Raw genomic sequence first — 21,042 nt, forward strand, 5'->3', positions numbered from 1 at the left:
GAGAAGGGCGGTATAAAAATCTAATAAATAAATAAATAAATAAAAATAAATAAAAAAGAAGAGGAAACATTTATGAAAAATATATCAATGATATAGGAGGGGAAATGGACTTCTGTATCGTACACAGATTATAAAATTCTTCCATTAGAATTGTGCATGTAATAATTTGTCAATCCACAAGAGGTCACACAATATTTATATATCCATTCTAGAAAATTCTTTGCTAAAGATTCTTTTCATTCTAACAATGGTTGATATTACATAGTATCTAAAATTCAACAGGACAAACTGACAAGGTGTTGTTGTTGTTATTTGTGCCGTAGCATTAGCAGCATGTGAAATGTGCTATCAACTTTACCCAAACATCCTTTTCATGGTGCAATTTATGCTGAAGGCTGGGGAAATTATCTGTGAAACAGCAGTGGCTTCTGAATCACAATTAGAATCCGAGGAAAATTTAGAAGAAATGGAGGAAAAAGCATTTCATGACACAGTAGGTAACACGTAATTGATATATGGTACATCAAGCAGCATTACCATGATTAAATAAGCATGATTAGTAATTCAGTGAGAACTTTAATAGTTGGAATGGCAGATTGGCAAAAGTATATATAAAAAAGTTATTAATTATCTTGTTCAAAGCCTGGTTTTTTGAAATCTTCTCTATCAGAAGTATGTCGACCTAATAGGCATATATACAGATATAGAGAATTGGAGCCAAATATTTATCTTCTTAACAGAAGTGTGTAAGTTATGAGATGTTGCGTATAAAACCCATTTACAACCAATTTGGGTGGCCTCATCACAGAGACTCAAAATCTTAATCTTGGTTCCTTGGTGGAAGTTTTTTTTTTTTTTTTGGATTTTCTGAAACTTTTCTAGTCCTCAATTAGAGATGTGTGGAGAGTACATGCTTGCCTGCAGAAAGGCAAAAACTCTAGTTCATGAATAACTAGCTCTAGATTAAAGCTTAGGATGTTTTAGATACATGATATGAAGGTAAGAGCTATTGAAGGCATTTCTGATGCTTAGAAAATATCAAATTGAAAAAGAAGCCAACACAAATCAAGCTAGTTAGATGCCATCATGAATGCTGCCACTAATGACACAAGCAAAAGCTTACAAGTATTGAAAAAACCAGTACTAATACCGATAGACCATCTTAGTGAGTGACCAGTACTAACAGACCATTTTCGGTCACAAAGAGTTGGAAGTGACTAAAGTGGAACTGTGAAAAACTCTTGCCTGAATTTCTGGAAAATTGCTTTTGAGATAGACCTGGTATTTATAACCTATGCTCTTCTTCAGGTGTATAAGGCTACCACACTACATAATTACTAGTCATGCTGACAGTGATTCATGAAAATTGTTTTTCAAAATATCTAGAGGGCTACAATTTACTTATCCCTGGAATATACTAAGAATGGGAGAATGTGAATTTTTGGATTATATTTTCTAGCAATTTCAGGCATTATGATCAATAATGAGAAATGCTGAAAACTATCATTTTAGAAGTCAGAGCAAATTTGCTTCCCCTGCTGTTGATAATTTGGCATTCCCTCCATTTTTCTCAATGGCCATGAAGTTGCAAATCAAACTATGTGGTGTAGGGAATCTTGACACCTTTCAAATGACCTAGCTTCAGATAAAACAGATCTTTTAATTTCAGGACGGAAATCTTTGGAATCTTCACAAACACAAGAATAAAACAATCCACGCTTAATGTAGAATAAAATAATTTGGGCAACTAATCGACCTGGATGAACTCTGCTCTTTGTTACTGGTTTATTAGACTTATAATCCTTCTGGCTGGCAAAGGTTTCCTGAGACATGAAGTGATTAAGTTTTAGTGGTGGTGAATTTTTCTTTGAGAGAGAGTATTGTTCTTTACCTGTTAAAGAGGCATTGGTCGATTCTTTTGTCAAGAAGCTGGACTAACATATACTGGCTAATTTTCAACCAGTAACCAGTGTTCCCTTTTTTGGTTACTGAGAAATTGGTCATATAGCAGCTTCAGAGGATTCTGTATGAAGCAGATTAACTTGATTTCTTTCAGTCAGATTTCAGACCTGGGTATGGAATTGAAACAGAATTGGTTGTGATTTAGATGGCCTCTGATGGGAGTGGGATGGGATAGTGCATCCATCCTTGATCTCTTGGTGGCTTTCCATACCATTGATCATGGTATCCTTCTGAACTGGCTGCAGAGGTTGGGGGTGGGTGGCACTGCATGGTGCTGGTTCTCTTTCTTCTTCCATAGACTGTTCCAGTCAGTGTTGATTGGGAGTAAGAGGTCCTGCCCTTGAACTTGACTTTAGGAAGTGCTAGAGTTTGATGCATTCTCCACTCCTATTTAATATTTATATGAAACCACTGGAGGAAATTAACCATAGCCATCAGCATGCTGATGATACCTAGCTGTATATCTCCACCCTTGTGATATCAGTGATGCTGTTTAATAGAATATTCTTTATTGACCAAGTGGACAAACTAGGAATTTGTCTCTCAAAGTAAGCTCTCAGTGTATATGCAAATAACAAAGTAATATACTCATAAGATACCAATAATAGAACATAATAAGAAAGATGAGAAGGATAATAATAATATAGCTCTACTAGATGGATAAATATCCTTAGACATAAGACAGGGCTATGGGAATTAGGGAATTAATTGACATTCTAACTTGGTCATTGGAGGCTGTGGATGTCTGTATGTGGACCAACAAATTGCAGATTGAGGGGCTTTGTGTTTTGGAACCATCAGGCCCAGAAATTTACCATATTTTCTTCTAGACATGGTGGCAGTGCCCTAGACTGATCTGAAGCACAATCTGGGGGTCCTTTTGGACTCATGACATCTGCTCAAAGAGCAGATGACAGTTGTGGCTAGGAGGGCTTTTGCACAACTTCAGGTTGTACACCAGTTAACCCCATTCCTGGAATGACTGTGCTCAATCTCTTATGTCCTGGTCATCTCCTGCATGGATTACTATAATGAGCTTTACAAGGGGCTTCCTTAAAGATCATCCAGAAGCTTTGCCTGGGGCAAAATGTGATGACAAGGATGGCTACCTGTTTGTTTCCAGGTTCAATTCAAAGTGCTAGTAATCTATATACTACTTAATCTCTATTATCTGTCTATAATCTTCAGTAAGCCACAATGGTTCATCATAAGGCAACAATTTTTTGAAACAAGTTATTTCAAATGGGCTAACTCAAATTTTGTGTCCAAAATTGGGGATCTATTGCTTCATGAATTAAAATTGAAGGAACTTCATAAAAGTTGTATTTGCAAACAGTCAGTTGTAGTCCTATTATTGTGATTTCTGATGCTCCTTGCCAGTTTCCTACTAGCAAAGTCAGTGGGGAAGCTGGCAGAAAGTCAGAAATCACTTCTGCTCCCACTGCTTTTTCCTCTGCCCATGGTCAATTCTGTTTAGGCAACAAGAAATATCTCTGAACTGATGGCTCAATGAGTCATGGGTCATCTACTGACCTACACTACACTACACAACGTGTGATCAGGGTATTTTAGGGACTGCCTCTCACCAATCAAGTCTACCTGTCCCATCAACTCTGGCAGAAAAGGCAGGTCCAATCCAAGAAGGAATGTCATTAGAGTACGTGGGGTCTTCAATTTGAAGTTGCCAAGTTTGAACAACACTGACTTAGAGCAAAGGCAGGTTTTCAAACAATTTCAGAATAATTGCAGGTATGACCCATATGGATGTCTTTTAGGTAGCATATTGGAGAAGATGTGTCATTTAGGTCCTAATAGATGATATTGTTTAATTGAAGGGACCTTGAGCACAGCCATACTTGGCAGGCAGAAACTGTTAGTCCCTCAAATAACCATTTTTTCCTTTGAATTACGAGGCAGGCTTGACATGTATTCTGATATAAAAGCAGTGGGTAAACGAAAGGGTTTTTCAGGACCATAGATGAAGAATAAGACAGAGATAGAGTCTAAGCTTCAGGTTTCAAATTAAGAGAACCAGTTTTGCTTTAGGAGATGACAACTCCTGATTTACAGTGCCTTGTGAGATTGTTTGCTGTTAAAAATCATTTGCTATTGCTGTGACATATGTTTCTGATTCTAGTAGGTTCTGCTTAGCCAACCAGCAGCCCTTCACTGACAGATTCAGTGTCTGCTATTCTGCATGGTTGCAGATATTCTTCTCCCACAACACCCTGCAGTGGCCTGGCTGATTTTTTTTTTTTTGTGAACCATGATATTGGCTGCTGGAGTTTTTCACATCAGCTGTATTACCATGATGAATATTACTTTTTGCCCAGATAAAACAAATTTAAAAGAACTTGTAGTAATGCTGCATGCATTAGGAACATAGGTACTTCACTACTGCTTCAGTACTAGCCTAGATTGTTATCCATAGAAACCTGTATTGTCTGTTTCAATCTTCTTTGCAAAGTGCCCTATTGGACTTCAAAATATTCAATTTGTTAGGTTTTTTTAAAAAAAAAACAAATAAAAATCTTACATGAATGATGGCTATAATTTTTGGCAATGACCGATATATTGTGATTGAAAATAATAGGTCTGTGCATCAGTGATGGGTTGCTACTGGTTCACCCTGGTTTGGGCGAACTAGTAGCAGTGGCAGTGGGAGGCTCTGCCCATCTGCCCGGACGTCATCAAATACACTCTGCACATGCCCAGAAGCTTCTGCACATGCACAGAAGTGGCGTGTGAGCGAACTGGTAGCAAAGGTAAGTGAAACCCACCACTGCTGTGCATACTTCAAACATGCAGAGTCACAGATCTCTAGAACATCAAATAAAAATATACTGTTCTCTAAATACAGTATTTATGTCTAGCTTTTCTATTATGTAGGACCAGCCTAAACACTTGTCTTTGGAATATTCAGAAAACAAAAAATAAATTCTTGTTTGGCCTAGCTGCTGTTCTAGATGGGAAATCCTATGATGTAGGAAATGGGACAAAACATGAGTTCCTGCCAATGCAGGTCCCGCCACCTCATAAGAAACAAAGAAACAAAGCAAACCTACATTTATCCTAGAGCAGTAGTTGATATAGTTAACTCTTGTATTAAATTGATTAAAACCCCACAGCTTCATGGAGACATTCAAGAACAGTGCTGATTCAAAGTGGTGCCATCCCTGTTTCCAGAGATGCCCTTATTTTCTATCCTAATATCACAGATTTAAGTTAATGCAGTGCAGAAGCTGGAGCACCTCTTCTGTATATTTCAGCATGAAATATGGAACGGAAAACTCAAGGGCTAGAAGGTCTGAAAGTTATTTCTTTTAAATGACCCAGGGTTCCTGTTTTATTCTTCCTGGCTTCCTGGAGGATGTTACAGAGATGTGTTCTGCAGTTTTGAAAAGTTTGAGGAGTAATTTATTGTCCAGAACAATTCAATATATTATAGAAACTGAGCTCCATTAATAGTAATTGAATCACCACTCTGATATTTTTAGCTCTCTCTTAATAATGTCCCTGAAATCTTTTCTGCTCTGTTACTTTTTATAGAGAGATTCAGAATTATGCCAAAAGAATGGGAGTTGTTTAAATAAGGAAAACAAAAATAGAGTTATAAAAGCAGGCTGTGTACGGAACTGAAACATGGCGGTGGATTTCACCTATCTATTTATTCAGCTCACATGATTGCTTTGAGGAGGCACAAGTGATTATGAGGAGATTTTTTGTTTGTAAGCTAAACATTAGTATTTAGTAAAGCCTTCTCATATTAAATATGTGTACCAAACTTTTCAATTTACTGAAAGTACTTTTTGAAGAATTGGTTCTTTAATTGGACTATGGAGAAGCCTTGTATCAGCCTAAAATTGTAGTTTTGTTCATAAATTTCTTTCTCTAGCAATTCAGAAGTACCTTGTTCCCCTCCAATCCCACCACATTTATGAAAAAGATGCTTTTTTTTCATGCTCAGTTAAGCTGAGAATGTTTTCAAAATTACTAAACTGGATTAAGAACATTGAGCATTTTTTTACACATGTTGAACTATGACAATAATATAGGTCAATTTCCCTAATTGCAATACAGCCTAACAAATATAAATCAATCATCCTCTTCCCCAATTATAGGAATTGTGGAGTTGCACAAAGTTGTAGACTGGCTGTAAGTGTATATAGCTCAAATATTTCAGTAAATTGCCTTACATCTTTAATTAGAATATTTTTTAAGATTATAAAGAAATCAGTACAAATTAATATTTTGCTTGATTAAAACAGTTGCCATTGCAGTTTTATCCTTCATTATTTGAATAAATGACAGATTGAATCACAATCATTAAATGAAATAGTGATATTGAATGATTCCTAATATGATCCCCATAATTGCTTATGATACAAAAAGGGGAAGCATCGTGCATCATATAGCATACAAAAGCTATGACCTCTCCTATCTTTTGCAATATTGCAAAGATTCCTGAGAATCTTTTTGTATGTGGTACAGATGCTTAAAATAGCAGTGTTTGTATGTTAAAAAAAATTCAGGCATCAACTTATGCAAATGACTTATTTGTTTATATATGGAATGCATTCTTATGCCATATATCAGAAGATTACAGGGCAGTATATATGGGGATAAAGTAATTAAAAAACTAGAGCTGTAAACTGATTAAGTCCAATTTTCAAAATCAAGTCACCCTTACTATTATTTATTCTAATTACAGCCGTTTGGAGTGGTGGTGAGATTGTGTTGCTTTGGCTCTATTGATAAGTATGTTTGAATTAACATATTAGGCAGTGCCATCAAACACCTACACACCAGTTTCTACAACAGTTGGAAATTTTCATTCACCCTAATAATCTAATTTCTCTGCTAACTCTATCCTATGCTGTTAAAACACACAAATCTGTCTCAAGATGGATTGGAAAACTTCCACAGTAGAGATCCCAACCATGAAGCAAGAATGGGGTGTTCACACACAGTTCTACTTAAAAATTAATGCAATACAAACTAACATCAGAGAACATAGTGAATAACAGCAAATGAAATATTTTATTCTTTTGACTGCTGTTCATTTTTTTAAAGGAAACAATAACAGCAACAAAATGCAATACAAATGCATCATGAAAATGAAAATGAAATTAGAGGAATTCAGCATGAGAATATAATATTATTAAAATCAAACTTTAGTTAAAAAGAGATGCAAATCTGTGAGGAGAATTGCCAATTTTGGATTTGCAATGTCTTATTAATGGATTTAACTGTTTGTTCTTTTTGGTAGACATCCACAACTGCCAGCTCAGCAGCTGAGTTAAATTCCAAACAAAAGCAGTTCAGAATTAAGCCATTTCTTTGGCACAGCCTTCTTGTTTGGGTTTGTGTACATAATAGCAGCTCTGAAATAGATGCAGTCCTCATGCATGTCCTATTCTATAAGGAACAACTTCATCAAAAAAACTGGTAAGGGCAATCTTATAACTTGATATACCTTTGATGGAAACCACTTTTCTGCTGAAATGTTAAATAACCTTTATGCCTAAATGTTAATCACTCTACAGTTGCTTGTCAAAAAGATTTACAATTTTTGTGCCAGAAAGAGAAGCAATTTATATACTTTGTATTGCTTCACTTTATCTGGAAATTGTTTCTGTCTTTTTGGCTAGGACATTTACCAGCCTGCTTTTATTAAATTATGTCTGTTATTGATAGCAACTTCATTTCATGATTTCAAAGTACAGTATCTGTCACATAACTAAACAGCTGCAATACAATGTGCCAATCCTTCTTCTGGGACTGATACGCGCCTTCATTTTTGGGTGCTCTTTATGCAAAGTGTAATAAAACTAATTTTGCATGCTTACAATTAATTTTATGCTGGAACTATATTCTTGATTGCTTCTGTTAATTGAAGCCTCAACAAGTTATAATTGCAAACTGCACTCATTGGAACTTTGCCTTATGCTTAAACTATTTTGGTAAAAAAAAAATTTCTCAGATATACAAAATTATATGGAATTATAGGAAAGCTAATGCTATCCCTGTTCTGTGATTTTGGTCTGAGATCTTTTTGGTGGGTTTAGAAGTTGGTAAAATGGAGTAAATGGAATACTTTTTGAAGATTAATTTTGTATTTCTTATGTCTGACAACATGGAGGGATGCCAAACTCAGGTTATGTTTTAGCTGAATGTCAATTGGACGTGCATGGCTTCCATTTAAAAATAACTTCCATGGTAACTTTAATTTTATGTAGAGCCATGAGTTTTATTTCCATTGAATGGAGGAGCGAAGCATGAAAAAAATGTGACATGATTCAAGCTGCAATTACAGATGTTTTAGGTGTCAAACAGCAGTGCGGTGCAAGGAGGAAGTCACAGTGTTTGCTTAGCTTAATCTTATAACCAGGCAAAGCATTCCTTGAAATCTGCACGTCTCTAATGTGGATTCTTCATAGTATTAAAGTTGTCTGGAGGTCCCCTCACATCCTGACATAAACTGTTTCAACTCCTACTCTCAAAACAACGCTATAGAGCACTGCACATCAGAACAACTAGACACAAGAACAGTTTTTTCCCGAATGCCATCACTCTGCTAAACAATTCCTTCAACACTGTCAAACTATTTACTAAATCTGCACTACTATTAAACTTCTCATCATTTCCATCACCCATCTCCTTCCACTTATGACTGTATAACTGTAACTTTGTTGCTTGTATCTTTATGATTTATATTGATATTGATTGTTTATTTGTACCCTATGACTATCATTAAGTGTACATTATGATTCTTGATGAACGTATCTTTTCTTTTATGTACACTGAGAGCATATGCACCAAGACAAATTCTTTGTGTGTCCAATCACACTTGGCCAATAAAATTCTATTCTGTTCTGTTCTGTTCTGTTCTGTTCTGTTCTGTTCTGTTCTGTTCTGTTCTGTTCGATTCGATTCTAAACAAAAGTGAGGAGGCATATCACAGTGTAAATATTGAGAGAGTTACTAGACTAATCTCAGTGAATGCTGGAAGGCAGTACCCTAACTATTTGCCCAAGCATCAAGAGATGCTTTGCTGGTCCTGTCTCTTTATTGAAAGAATTGTTCATCTCTGCTTAATTGCCTGCTAGATCATACGTTGCCTTTAGGCTAGTAGCTGTGACAATATTTATAACAGTAATATCTAAGGAGCCACAACATCAACATAACTTAGTGAAACAAATTCAAGATGATGGGTAATTTATATAGTTTCTGTGTAACCAAATCTTCATAAATTCTAGAATACACATGGAAATACTTGTTTATTTTTGCCTGTTTCCTCTGAAAAGTATTATGCATAATAATAGAATGATATTTCTATATACATTAAATCCATTGATCTTTTCATGAGATGAAAGTGATATGGCAATTTGGAAGACTATTATTCTTGTTATCGCTATAACAGTGAGAATCTACACTTATTTCTAACTTCTTGGCTTAATATTGATAAGCAAAAGAAAAAAAAAGAAAAGAAAAGGTCCATGTTCTCTGAAATGTGCAATCTTTTAAAATGAACCTTAAAATGCTAATGGTTCAATGGTGCATTGGAGATAAGGAATTTATCCATAATTGCATGTTTTCAAGATGGAGCACGTAAAAGCCATGCTGAGAAATATTATCCATTGGTATCTTTTTATCTGAAATAGTGAATTATAGGATGCAACAGAACGCATTACATTCTTCATAATGGCATACAATGGAATGCTTAAAAAATCTAACCACTCTCTCCCCTTCCCTTCCCTTCCCTTCCCTTTTCCAGAAAATACTAAGTCTTTAGAGAGGGTACTTACACTTGAGTAGTGACCTTGTTTTTGTTGTTATTTCTTAAATTTGCTTCTCAGCTGCCCCAGGATGAAAACTTGTTTTGATATGTAATGCGCTGTTAAACCACAGTGTTGGTTTTAATTTAACCCAGGGGTGTCAAATTTACGGTGTCATGTTGCCGTCATGTGACGTATCATGCCTTTTTTCCTTCACAGAGCTGGAGTGGGTGTGGCCTGCACGTGATGCATCTGGCCCATGGGCCACCACTTTGACCCCTGATTTAACATTTCAAAAATAGTAGCCTTTGCTGCTTAAAAATTATAGTGAATAGCTGTGGAAAATAAAAATAATGTTAAATAGAACTAATGGTGAATTTGCTAGATGTATTTTCTTTTTCAATACGAACAGCCTAAGTTAATCCTTAATAACAATCAACTTGTGAAATATTTCCTTTCCCAAATACTAGCTTGGTATTTGATATGGAGCTCTCATTTTTAATAATTTCATGAGGTTGCGTACATTTAATGCATAAAGAAATATTATATTGCTTTAAGAAATATTATTTATAGAGTTGTAGTGGTGCATTCTTTAATCATTATTTACTTACCCATTGCACAATTTGGTAGTGTTTCTTTTCTTAGTATACTGCTGTTCAACATTAATATTCCTATTTTTGCTGATGACATATATCAAGTTTGACTTTTGATCACCTGTGGGGAATTTGGCTTTTTCTTCACTTTTCTGCTGCAATTGCAGAAGTCCTTAATGAGGGCTTTCATTGCTTACATGCCATCTTTAGTTTGTGCACATTTAATTATAATCATGTCTCTACAGTAAAGCACGCAAAATGAAATCAATAAAGACTTATTCATGGGTTGACTTGGTCATTGTCTTTAGAGAGCAACTGAATGGAACAAATTGTTGAATCTTTTTTTCTTCTCAGACAGGTTTGAGCAAATTGAGCTTATTGTTCAAAGCAGAATGTGAACAACATAAGCTACAGTCAATTCCAGTCTGCAAATACTATACAGAAATATTTATTGGAAGGATGGGCACAGAAACATGCAGATTGATGTTGGATTTATTTTCTAAATGCAAAATTATTTTGGACATTGAGTATACTCCCACAGTTTAGTTAGTCATTCTTCTGAAGAGGGAATCAATGAATCTTTTTCAATGAAAACCATATAAGATATTTGCAGTTGTTAACATATCCAAATTCCTATGGATGGGAAAATAAGGTGTGTGAATTAAAAATGATAACCTGAAGAACTCTTAATTACAGATAAGTAGGCAAATGGTTTTTTATTTGGAAAAGGATAGTTGCTCATAAAATGAAAGACAAGGTCCCTCTGGGCCTGCAACTAGAGCCCTTATCTGTGTTAGATAAAATTTGAATGGCTACTACCTTGGTTAGGAAAGGGATCAGCAGGAAGATGTGAAAGAATGAATTCATCCAATTTATCCAATTAAAACAGCAACATGTTTTCAGTAGTGTGCTATTATCTTTTTCTTGCTACAGAAATAGACACAGAATTACACTTGGTGGGAATTTGGCAATGGTAGATAATCATCCAATTGAATGATGTGCTTTTCACTTAGGGATCAATTTGGAGGCATAGTTTAACTTATTTATAGACAACATTTTCAACAATGTGTGATTTATAATATAAATCATATAGGATTTATGGACCAAGTCCCTTAGTTTTAATGCAAACATGTAGTGTAATGCAACAGCCAAACCAATTTTATATATACAACAAAAATAGTTCCAAAGGTCACAGGGTTTTGAAATTTGCAAGGAGTCCCATTTATTTATATGAAAAAAGTATTTCAGATTCAGAGAGGAAAGATTGCACTCTGCAACTTATCATTAACTGAGGAAAGGAGTGAAAAAGAAATCACTTTCAGAAAGTTGTCCAAATACTGTATATTCACCTTAAAAGAGTTAGATAGCTTATCTCTGGCAGATTAGATTGTAGTACTAGGTATGTATTAGGGGCCGTTATAAATTGTATGCTGACCAAAGTAGCAATGCCATCTATCCTAAAACTAATATGCATCAGATGAGTCATGTTGCTCTTCCTAGAGGCAATAGTTCAATAGTTTTTATGAGATGTTGACATGAATGAGTCATACTGAATGAATGGTTTGCTCCTTCAGTGTATCTAGACACCATAACATCTAGACAGTGGGCAGATGGTCATCAATTTCAAGAGAGTGGGAAAGAAGAAGCAGTTGAGAGAAAGTGTAGGCATTAGAAGCGGCTAAATTCCAATGCTTGGTCCAAGTATCACTTTGAAATAATGCTGCTCCATTCTCTCTATTCCCATAGAAGATGAAAAACTGGTGTGTAACAGGGACAAAGAAAGTAGCAAGTCATGAACTGAAGGCTTTGGAACTAGACAAGATTTGTGTTTTAATTTGGAAAAAAAAATAGGGTGAAGTGGACAGAGGTTTTAACCATACAATATTTCTTTCTTCCCTTTCTCATCTGGTCAGTTAGATGATGCAGGCAAGTTGACTGGAAGTTTCATAACGATGGATCTCTGTGGTGTAAGACGTAACAGAAAGAAACATGAAATATCCCTCAAATAAAAAAGACTGTCTCAAAATAAAATAAATAACCTGAAGAAGCTCAACAAAGCATGTTACATCTGTGGAAATTGAGGAAAAAAAACTGAAATTAGTAGAAGCTGCTCCTAGCAGCATGCAAGGGAGTAGGACTCCTGCCAAGCATTTCTAAGCTCCGTGCAAATGCAGCACCTATTTGTATAAGCACAGTGACTTCAAGGAAAAGTAATACATTCCCCCACCGCCCCCAATTTTAAATATTCTTTCTCCACTGCATCGCTTGCTCTCCTTGCCTGTGCTGCTTCGGGCAAAGGCATTATTTAAATTTCCATTTCTTTTACCAACTTCATCAGATTCGTAGCCTGGATTTATACCAATATTATATACTATTATTATATCAGTTGCTTTACACTTAGAATGGACTCGTTTTAACATACTCTTCTGATATTATGTCCGCTTACAAATTTGCATTTTTCCTTATTATAGTTCTTTGGCTCAGTTACAGTGAGTAAGTATTTTGAGTTTCAATAATGACAGGATCCTACTTGGAGAAAGTACACATTATTTATATAAGCAGAAAAAATGGAATCTTTTTAAAACTTATAAATTTAGAATCGAAGAATAAAAGAGTAATAAAATGGATTAAGAGGAAGCACAATTTAAAGGAAGTAAGAGGTAAAATACCTTTAAAATTCAATATGAATGATGTAAATAGGAGATATTGTTAATAAGGTTAAACAATAGGGACATTACATCTTGCAAATGTAATTGCCTTTCCATGTGAGTGGGAAAGAACTTCCAAAATATAGCAAAAGGGGTGAGGTAAAAATTCCATAAAGAATTATTTTGGGAATTGGATCTGTGAGTTTGAAAATCAAGAACTAAAATGTGTTAGTTTCCTTCAGAAATAGCACATTGCTATTAGTACTTGGGCTACAGTAAGAAAGATAATTTGCATCTGGAAGCATGGAAAGCTTCCTAAACCCAGGCTGAAGTAACTCAGTTTAGAAAATTGAATCTGTCACTGGTGCTTGTGAAGTTGAGTAGAAGAATATAGTTAGACAGAAGTAAGGCTAATTTAACTGAGAAAAATAACTAACATTCTGTGAAGTCAGGAAACAGCAGGCAACCCACAAATGGAGGATGAGTGGTGTCCACTTTTTCCCAAATTAGGTGGCCAGAAAAAGTATTTCTTTTTAAGATTGTGTCTAATATTTAATACTGAACAAGTAGGTGGGGTAAACCTGTTTTTCTGCCCCTGGCTATGGAGCTGTAAGCAAAAATGAAGGTGTGCGGTGGCGATGTTCCTGCTACTACTGTGCTATTGTTGCCCAAAGCAAGTGGCCTGTTTTTCAGTTCTCCTTATTCTCCTACAAATATGTCTCATGCTTGTGTAAAAACAGTGGATATTTTGCTATACTGTTGGCAGTGTACTTATTGCATAGCAATTATATTTTCTAACTCTATCACCACCATTATACTTGCACCGATTTTTTCAAGTTGGCTTCTGTTATTTGACATTTCAGCCAGTCCTTTCTTAATAACCACTGTTCAGTGACTATTCATACTTGTGATAGGTTCAACTAGTGATAGTTCCAGCTGTTGCAGCATCCTGCAATCATGTGGTCACTGTTTGTGACCTTCTTTGCCGGCTTCTGACAAGCAAAGTAAATGGGGAAGTTGGTAGCAGGTTGCATGTGGGGTCCTTACTTAACCACCAATGGTGATTCACTTAATGATGACAACTGGGAGTGCCAGAATTGCCATCACTAAGTGGCTTTGTCATATGATGTTTATCACTATGTTGCTTAGCAACAGCAATTCCTGTACCAATTGGTGTAGTTAACTGTAGTTAACTGTGGACTATCTGTAGTTCTCATTTGTATGTTTGCAAAAGAATTGCTTGTTCTGTCTAGAACTATTTTATATCCTGATATATGAGATATTGAAATGTCCTAAATGTAATGTATTCTTTCATAGTTAATTCTCTTTCCAAGATAAGCAGTATTTGCTGTGAAGTACTATGACCCCGTATAACCCATAGGGCCTACAACTTAAGATTTAGATTGACTTAACAATGACCACACTGAATGACCTACAATATTAGTAAGATATCGGTTGAAGTCCTGTGCTGGTAGATCTACTTCCATCTGCTAAGTTAGGAAAACAATAATCACTTGTAAAAATATTTAACAGCCTCCCAATTAAAGAAATCTGTTACTGTTAAAGTTATTGTTTATGTCTGAGGCTCGCTTTATTAAATTTGTATACAGATAAAAACAGCACTAAGATAAAGCATACTTAATTTGTATAAAGATGACTTTAGAATATGAAGTGTCTACAATTTTAAAAATTCTGCATCATTTAAGCATGTAAATTAAAAAATTATTACAGTAATATAGCATAAGCTTGTGAAAACCATAAATATAAAAGCATCTTAAGGAAAATAAAAATTGATTTGGCTGGCTAGCTAATTGGCTGAATATTGAAGTTAGCTATTTAAATATGTAGGTACAGGAAATAATGATGGCCATATATTATGCCAAGATTAATACATCTTTCAGAGAACGTTTATTATATGAGAGGAAATGCTAAAAAGACCTTATAAGCCAGTGTTGGCAAACCTTTTCGGCACCGCGTGCCCAAACCGGAAGGCATGTGCATACGCATGCATCTGCACACACCGGAGTATCAGAAACCTAGAGACAAGCTGGCCGGCACGTGCATGCCTGTTTTTTGGCCGTTTTCCGGGCCATTTTCAAAAAATAGCCTAAAACCAGTCCCCAAAACAGCCCAAAGAATGGTCCGAAAAATGATCTGAAAAGAACCCAAAAAATGGCCCCCAAAACAGCCGGAAAACCGCCCAAAAATGGCCGGAAAACAGCCTAGAAATGGCGCGAAAAATGGCCCGGTTTTTGGCCATTTTCAGGCCGTTTTCTGGTGCTCCGGCATCTGTGCATGCCGGAAACCAGAAGAACGGCTGGCTATGGCACGTGTACCCACAGAGAGGGCTCTGCGTGCCATCTCTGGCACATGTGCCATAGGTTCGCCATCATAGTTATAAGCGGTATCGAGTTACAATTATTTCATATGTTTCTTTAGTGTTTCCTAAAGTGTTGTGTATTTGGTGGCTGTTAGTATTGATGAATTACACATACTTCTGGCCTATTATTATTGCTTGATTCCCCTGGGTAGCCTGCATATATTCTAAAACTTGCAGAGTTGCTGGAGCTTGTTAAAGAGTTTCAGTAAAAAAATAAACAGCAGAAAAAACACTTGAGACTCAAGGGCCCTTTAATTGACAGCAGAACAAGCACAACAGGATGGGTGAGATTGTAAACAAACAAACAAACAAGCAAAAAAGACCACCCCTCCCCCTTTTAAGGCTTGCCTTATTTGGAGAGGAGTGGGGGAGGAGGAAAAAAGGGCAATATAAAATAAAAGAATAACAATAATGCTGAAACAGTCATTGAGAATGAAGCTAAAGGAACTACGAGTTCTGCAAGATGAGTAGCTTTATTGGGGAAATTAATGTGCTTCAGAGTACCACAGATGATTTGACATTTATATATACAGAGACTCGAACAAATGAGATAGTTGCTGAATAAAATGTGACTTTTCACTGAATGTTATGGGAAGCAAAGCATAGAGCTTATTGAAAAAGCTTAATTGCTCTATAAAAACTCCTGCAATAGCTTTGTAGAACAGTGGAAATAAGGCAGGAATGTTTAGTGTCAAAGCTACTATTACTGTAAAGGACTTTATAAGCACAAACCAAACATCTGCCTGAACTTAAACAGCTTTCTAAACATTAAAATTAAAATAAAAAAAACTAAACAATTAAAGAATTGGGCTTAATTGTAGCTAAATTAAATAAAATAGTGAAATTTTAAAAGAAAAGAAAAAAGATTCACAGTGGGACAGATTTAACATTTATAAGAAGACATGAAATGCCATCTCTGTGGAAACTTCTACTGAATTACTGTAGAGCTGAAATTAGGAGTAAAGGCAAATATAAATAATCTTACAATAGCATACCAACAGACAGTAAGAGATCAAAACAAACTAAGATATCATCTATCTTCATAGATGATAAAGTGTTTTACATAGAAATATTAATTTAATGAAGATCTAAAGGCAAAACCTGCCTTTATACCAAAATATGCGATATAATTCAGAGAACCATTAATTCAATATTATAGTCTTGGTCAGAACTGAGGACAGTTTTGCTCACTTGGGTTGACAAACTAGAACTAGCAGAAGGTTATTTACAAATGGAAAAGGAGAAAGATCCCGAACTATTTTCTTATCCTAATCTTGTCCATTATAACAGACTTGTTTTTGGAGTAGTAGCTGCACCAGCAGTTTGACAGAGAGCAATGAACTAAGTGTTACAAGATTATCTAGGCACCTAGGGTTATTTAGATGACAATTGCCATTGGAAAAAATGATGTAGTTCATCTGAAAGACATGCTGCAGAGATTGAAAATGGTGGCCTTCAAGCATAACATAACAGATATGAATTCTTTGAACCTAATATTATTTATTGTGGTTGCATCTATGGTGCACAAAGCATATAGAAGCATACAGACAATATTCAATATAGAATATTCAAGCAATCATAAATGCTCCAAAACCATGAGACATAGTACAGATATTATCCTTTTTAGGTTTGTGATGCTTCACAATATGGCATCAATGTGGTTACATCATATACTGTGAAAGATGACAGTGAATGCCCTGATGTTGATCATCATGATATAGGGAAAAAAGGCTTGAACTTAGTTTGCATAATGTCACCCAGTGCTTGAATGGAAGGGAATCTATGCTCTATTATTCATCAACAGCCACAACTATTAATCTCCAGTCCTTAACAGTTTTATTTACAGCTGCTGGTCAAATGAAACACTGGACTTCGTTTTACAGAGAGTACAGATGCAAAACATACAATCATACAGATGAAATTGATAAATTTACATTGTAGAGGCAAATGAAACAATCCATAGCATCCACATATTAGTATTCCCTTGATATGCCTTTTGTAGTAGAAATCAGAAGAATACTCATATGATGTGAGTCATGACTGAGATAATTTGCAGAGAAACTAGGAGAAACCCAATAGACTCTCCAAATCAAATTTTGGTGATGTTCTCAGGTGATACTTTACACTCAAGCTTGAACTTGAGAACTTGAGAAAAAAAATCATGAGAGCAACTAAAACTGAAACAAATGTTTTGATGCTGGAGCACAGTATTTTGATCAACTCAAAACTAGAGATGTATAGAAAGAAGTGAGTGATATAAATTGCAGATTCAGCTTTAATTTGCGAGTAATCCACAATGTTAATCCTTCAAGGTAGTCCGCACAAGAAGCATAACTATAAATGTTAACTTTACTGTAAGGCTACATTAGCACAATCTTGCAAGACTGGAAGTCCTTCCTTCCTTCCTTCCTTCCTTCCTTCCTTCCTTCCTTCCTTCCTTCCTTCCTTCCTTTCTTTCTTTCTTTCTTTCTTTCTTCTGCTGAAAGCTAGGGCAGGTCCCTCCTGAAATGCTTCCCACACCCTTTCACTTTCTGTGGCCTGAGATACTTTTTAATGCCAGTTGTCCAGTTTGCTACTCTTCCTCTTTTCTCCTAAGGTCATTCTCATATATCATTACATCCACCAATAATATCTATTCCTAAATTATTATAGGACTATGCACCAAAAGTTATTCCATGGTCTCTAATATTGTCAGAAACCCTAAGCATTCCCCTCTGTCATGTTATCTCTTATTCATTCCAAAGACACCATAGCATGAAACTGTGTTAATAAAGAATGGGTTTGTATGTTAGCAAAACAAGTACTGGGTTATTGTTATACTGACTGATTAAGCATGCATCTGATCTATCATACTAGCAGGATCACCCTAGGCATACATTCTTATTCTTGCAGATTTATTAAAATTAGTTCTTTCAAAAATTTCAGTAATGATGGGTGGAAGAGATTATAAAGCTTATCTTCATGTTTGGTATAATGAAGTTTTGTAGGTGACTGCCCATCTATTTCCCAACTGTTTACAGTGAACATTTAAAGAATTTCTTATAAAAATTTATAGTGAAATTAAAATAGAGCTGTTTAACTTTACTGATCCAAAAAGTGCTTTGAGGCTTTGGGAGGTGGTAGAAATGCAATACCTATCAGGAAACACACACACACACTTCAATTCATATATTTTCCTGGTTGATGTGGCAGGCAGCTAGAAAAGGTAGTCATGTGATTCCAAGAAATTATGCAGCTAAGAGTCCCAGGTGCTATATTTGCATGCACACATGCTTCAAAACATTTTTTTTTCTGATTTTTGTCTGAAGTACTACACAGTCTTAGTTCACCATAATCATGGGTGTATCTATATTTTTGCATGGCTAGAGTTTGTTATTTGAATTTGGAGAAGTTGTTGCCTCCAAGCTAGCCAAATATCCTTTCTGCTTGCATACAGATCCCCTGCCCTCCTAGGGATGATCATGAATTAACAGAAATAATTTTTTCCCCTCAGTAAAATGATTTGTTAATACCTTTTCTCTTTGATACTTAATAAGCTAATTCAATTTCCAACTTACTTTATTTTGCAGCAACATTCCAGAGTTAATTGCAGAAGTACTTATAAGCACTGAGCTATTAAATTATTTTATTATTCAGCTGATAAGATAAACATATCTGATATATAATAATGATATATAAACATTATATATGAAATCTGATTAGCTATGAACAATTTATGGAAATATTCTCTGTGACAAGCCTGCAGAACCAAAGGATTGGTGCTCGCAAGTCATGTTGTGTGGAGTCCTGTTCTAATTCAGTGCTATGCTTTGCTAGCAATAGAAGTTTTTTTTATTTTTTATTTTTATTTATTTTTGTCACAACAGTATACACAAACAATTGTCATAGATAAAATAACATATTTTGAAGAGAATATATATATATGTAAAAAATATGCATCGACTATATCAATTTGATATAATGAAGGGAACAATAGGACAGGAACGGTAAGCACCTTTGTACTCTTATGCACGCCCCTTATAGTCCTCTTAGGACTGGGGTAAGGTCAATAGTAGACAGTTTTTGGTTGAAGATTTTGGGATTTTGAGTAGAGATTATGGAGTCAGGTAATGAGTTCCAAGCATTAACAACTCTGTTACAGAAGTCATATTTTCTTTAATCAAGTTTGAAGCGGTTGACATTTAGCTTGAATCTATTTTTTGCTCTTGTAATATTGCGATTGAAGCTGAAGTAGTCTTTTATAGGAAGGATATTGCAATATAAATATATAAATATAAATATATAAATATAAATATATATATATACATATATAAATATAAAAAGTTATTTGGTTTCTCATAAGACATCTTGTCCAGAAAAGAAGGAGGGGCAGACAATTGGAGGAATGAGGGGGAATGCTTAGATAAGTTCCATGAGAATACATCAAGATTAATGAGAATTCTGGGGAAATCCTGGTTGGCAACTAAGGGTCTCACAATGGCCAAGATGGGTTAGGCAATTTTAAAGGCTGGTGGACTGTGGTGGACTGTGGTTGGCTGAAGAACCTAAATCAATTGAGTAGTTCCACTACTTTGGCTTTCTAGGATATTTCAGACGGTGTTGACGGGGGGGGCAGAGGTCGGCTCCGAGGCGCCTCACTTGTGGGGTGCCGCAGGGGTCGATCCTCTCGCCCCTTTTGTTCAACATCTATATGAAGCCGCTGGGTGAGATCATCAGTGGCTTCGGTGTGAGGTACCAGCTGTACGCTGATGACACCCAGCTGTACTTTTCCACACCGGGCCACCCCAACGAAGCTATCGAAGTGTTGTCCCGGTGCTTGGAGGCCGTACGGGTCTGGATGGGGAGAAACAGGCTCAAGCTCAATCCCTCCAAGACAGAGTGGCTGTGGATGCCGGCATCCCGGTACAGTCAGCTGAGTCCTCGGCTGACTGTTGGGGGCGAGTCATTGGCCCCGATGGAAGGTGCGCATCTTGGCGCCCTCCTGGATGAGCGGCTGTCTTTGAAGATCATTTGACGGCCGTCTCCAGGAGAGCTTTTACCAGGTTTGCCTGGTGCGCCAGTTGCGCCTTTCTAGACCGGGATGCCCTATGCACGGTCACTCACGCCTCGTGACGTCTCGCCTGGATTACTGCAATGCTCTCTACATGGGGCTCCCTTGAAGGGCATCCGGAGGCTGCAGTTAGTTCAGAATGCGGCTGCGCGGGTTATAGAGGAGCCCTCGTGGCTCCCGTATGACACCTATCCTGCGCAGACTGCACTGGCTACCTGTGGCCTTCCGGGTGCGCTTCAAGGTGTTGGTAACCACCTTTAAAGCGCTCCATGGCATAGGGCCGGGTTATCTACGGGACCGCCTACTGCTACCGAATACCTCTCACCGACCCGTGCGCTCTCACAGAGAGGGACTCCTCAGGGTGCCGTCAGCTAGGCAGTGTCGTCTGGCGGCGCCCAGGGGAAGGGCCTTCTCTGTGGGGGCTCCCACCCTCTGGAACGAACTCCCCCCAGGACTCCGTCAACTTCCGGACCTCCGAACCTTCCGTCGCGAGCTCAAGACGCATTTATTCATCTGTGCAGGACTGGCTTAGATTTTAAATTCATAGATTTTAAATTTATAGGGGTTTTAAATTTGGTTTTAAGATTTATATTTATATTTTTAATATTTGGCATTAGAATAAGTTTTTTAA

The 21,042-nt window shown here is 36.5% G+C and overlaps 1 protein-coding gene across 1 annotated transcript in view; it reads left to right on the plus strand.

The window, feature by feature from the left end:
* TMEM232 (transmembrane protein 232) overlaps positions 1–21,042 on the plus strand; it is a 120,400-nt gene that overhangs the window by 18,073 nt on the left and 81,285 nt on the right. Inside the window, exons 6-7 of the mRNA XM_058168078.1 lie at positions 324–493; positions 7,232–7,410. Of these exons, the coding sequence (XP_058024061.1) occupies positions 324–493; positions 7,232–7,410 (349 nt within the window). The remainder of the gene's footprint in view (positions 1–323; positions 494–7,231; positions 7,411–21,042) is intronic.

The sequence above is a fragment of the Ahaetulla prasina genome, chromosome 2, assembly GCF_028640845.1.
Source record: "Ahaetulla prasina isolate Xishuangbanna chromosome 2, ASM2864084v1, whole genome shotgun sequence".
In the NCBI taxonomy this organism is placed as follows: domain Eukaryota; kingdom Metazoa; phylum Chordata; class Lepidosauria; order Squamata; family Colubridae; genus Ahaetulla; species Ahaetulla prasina.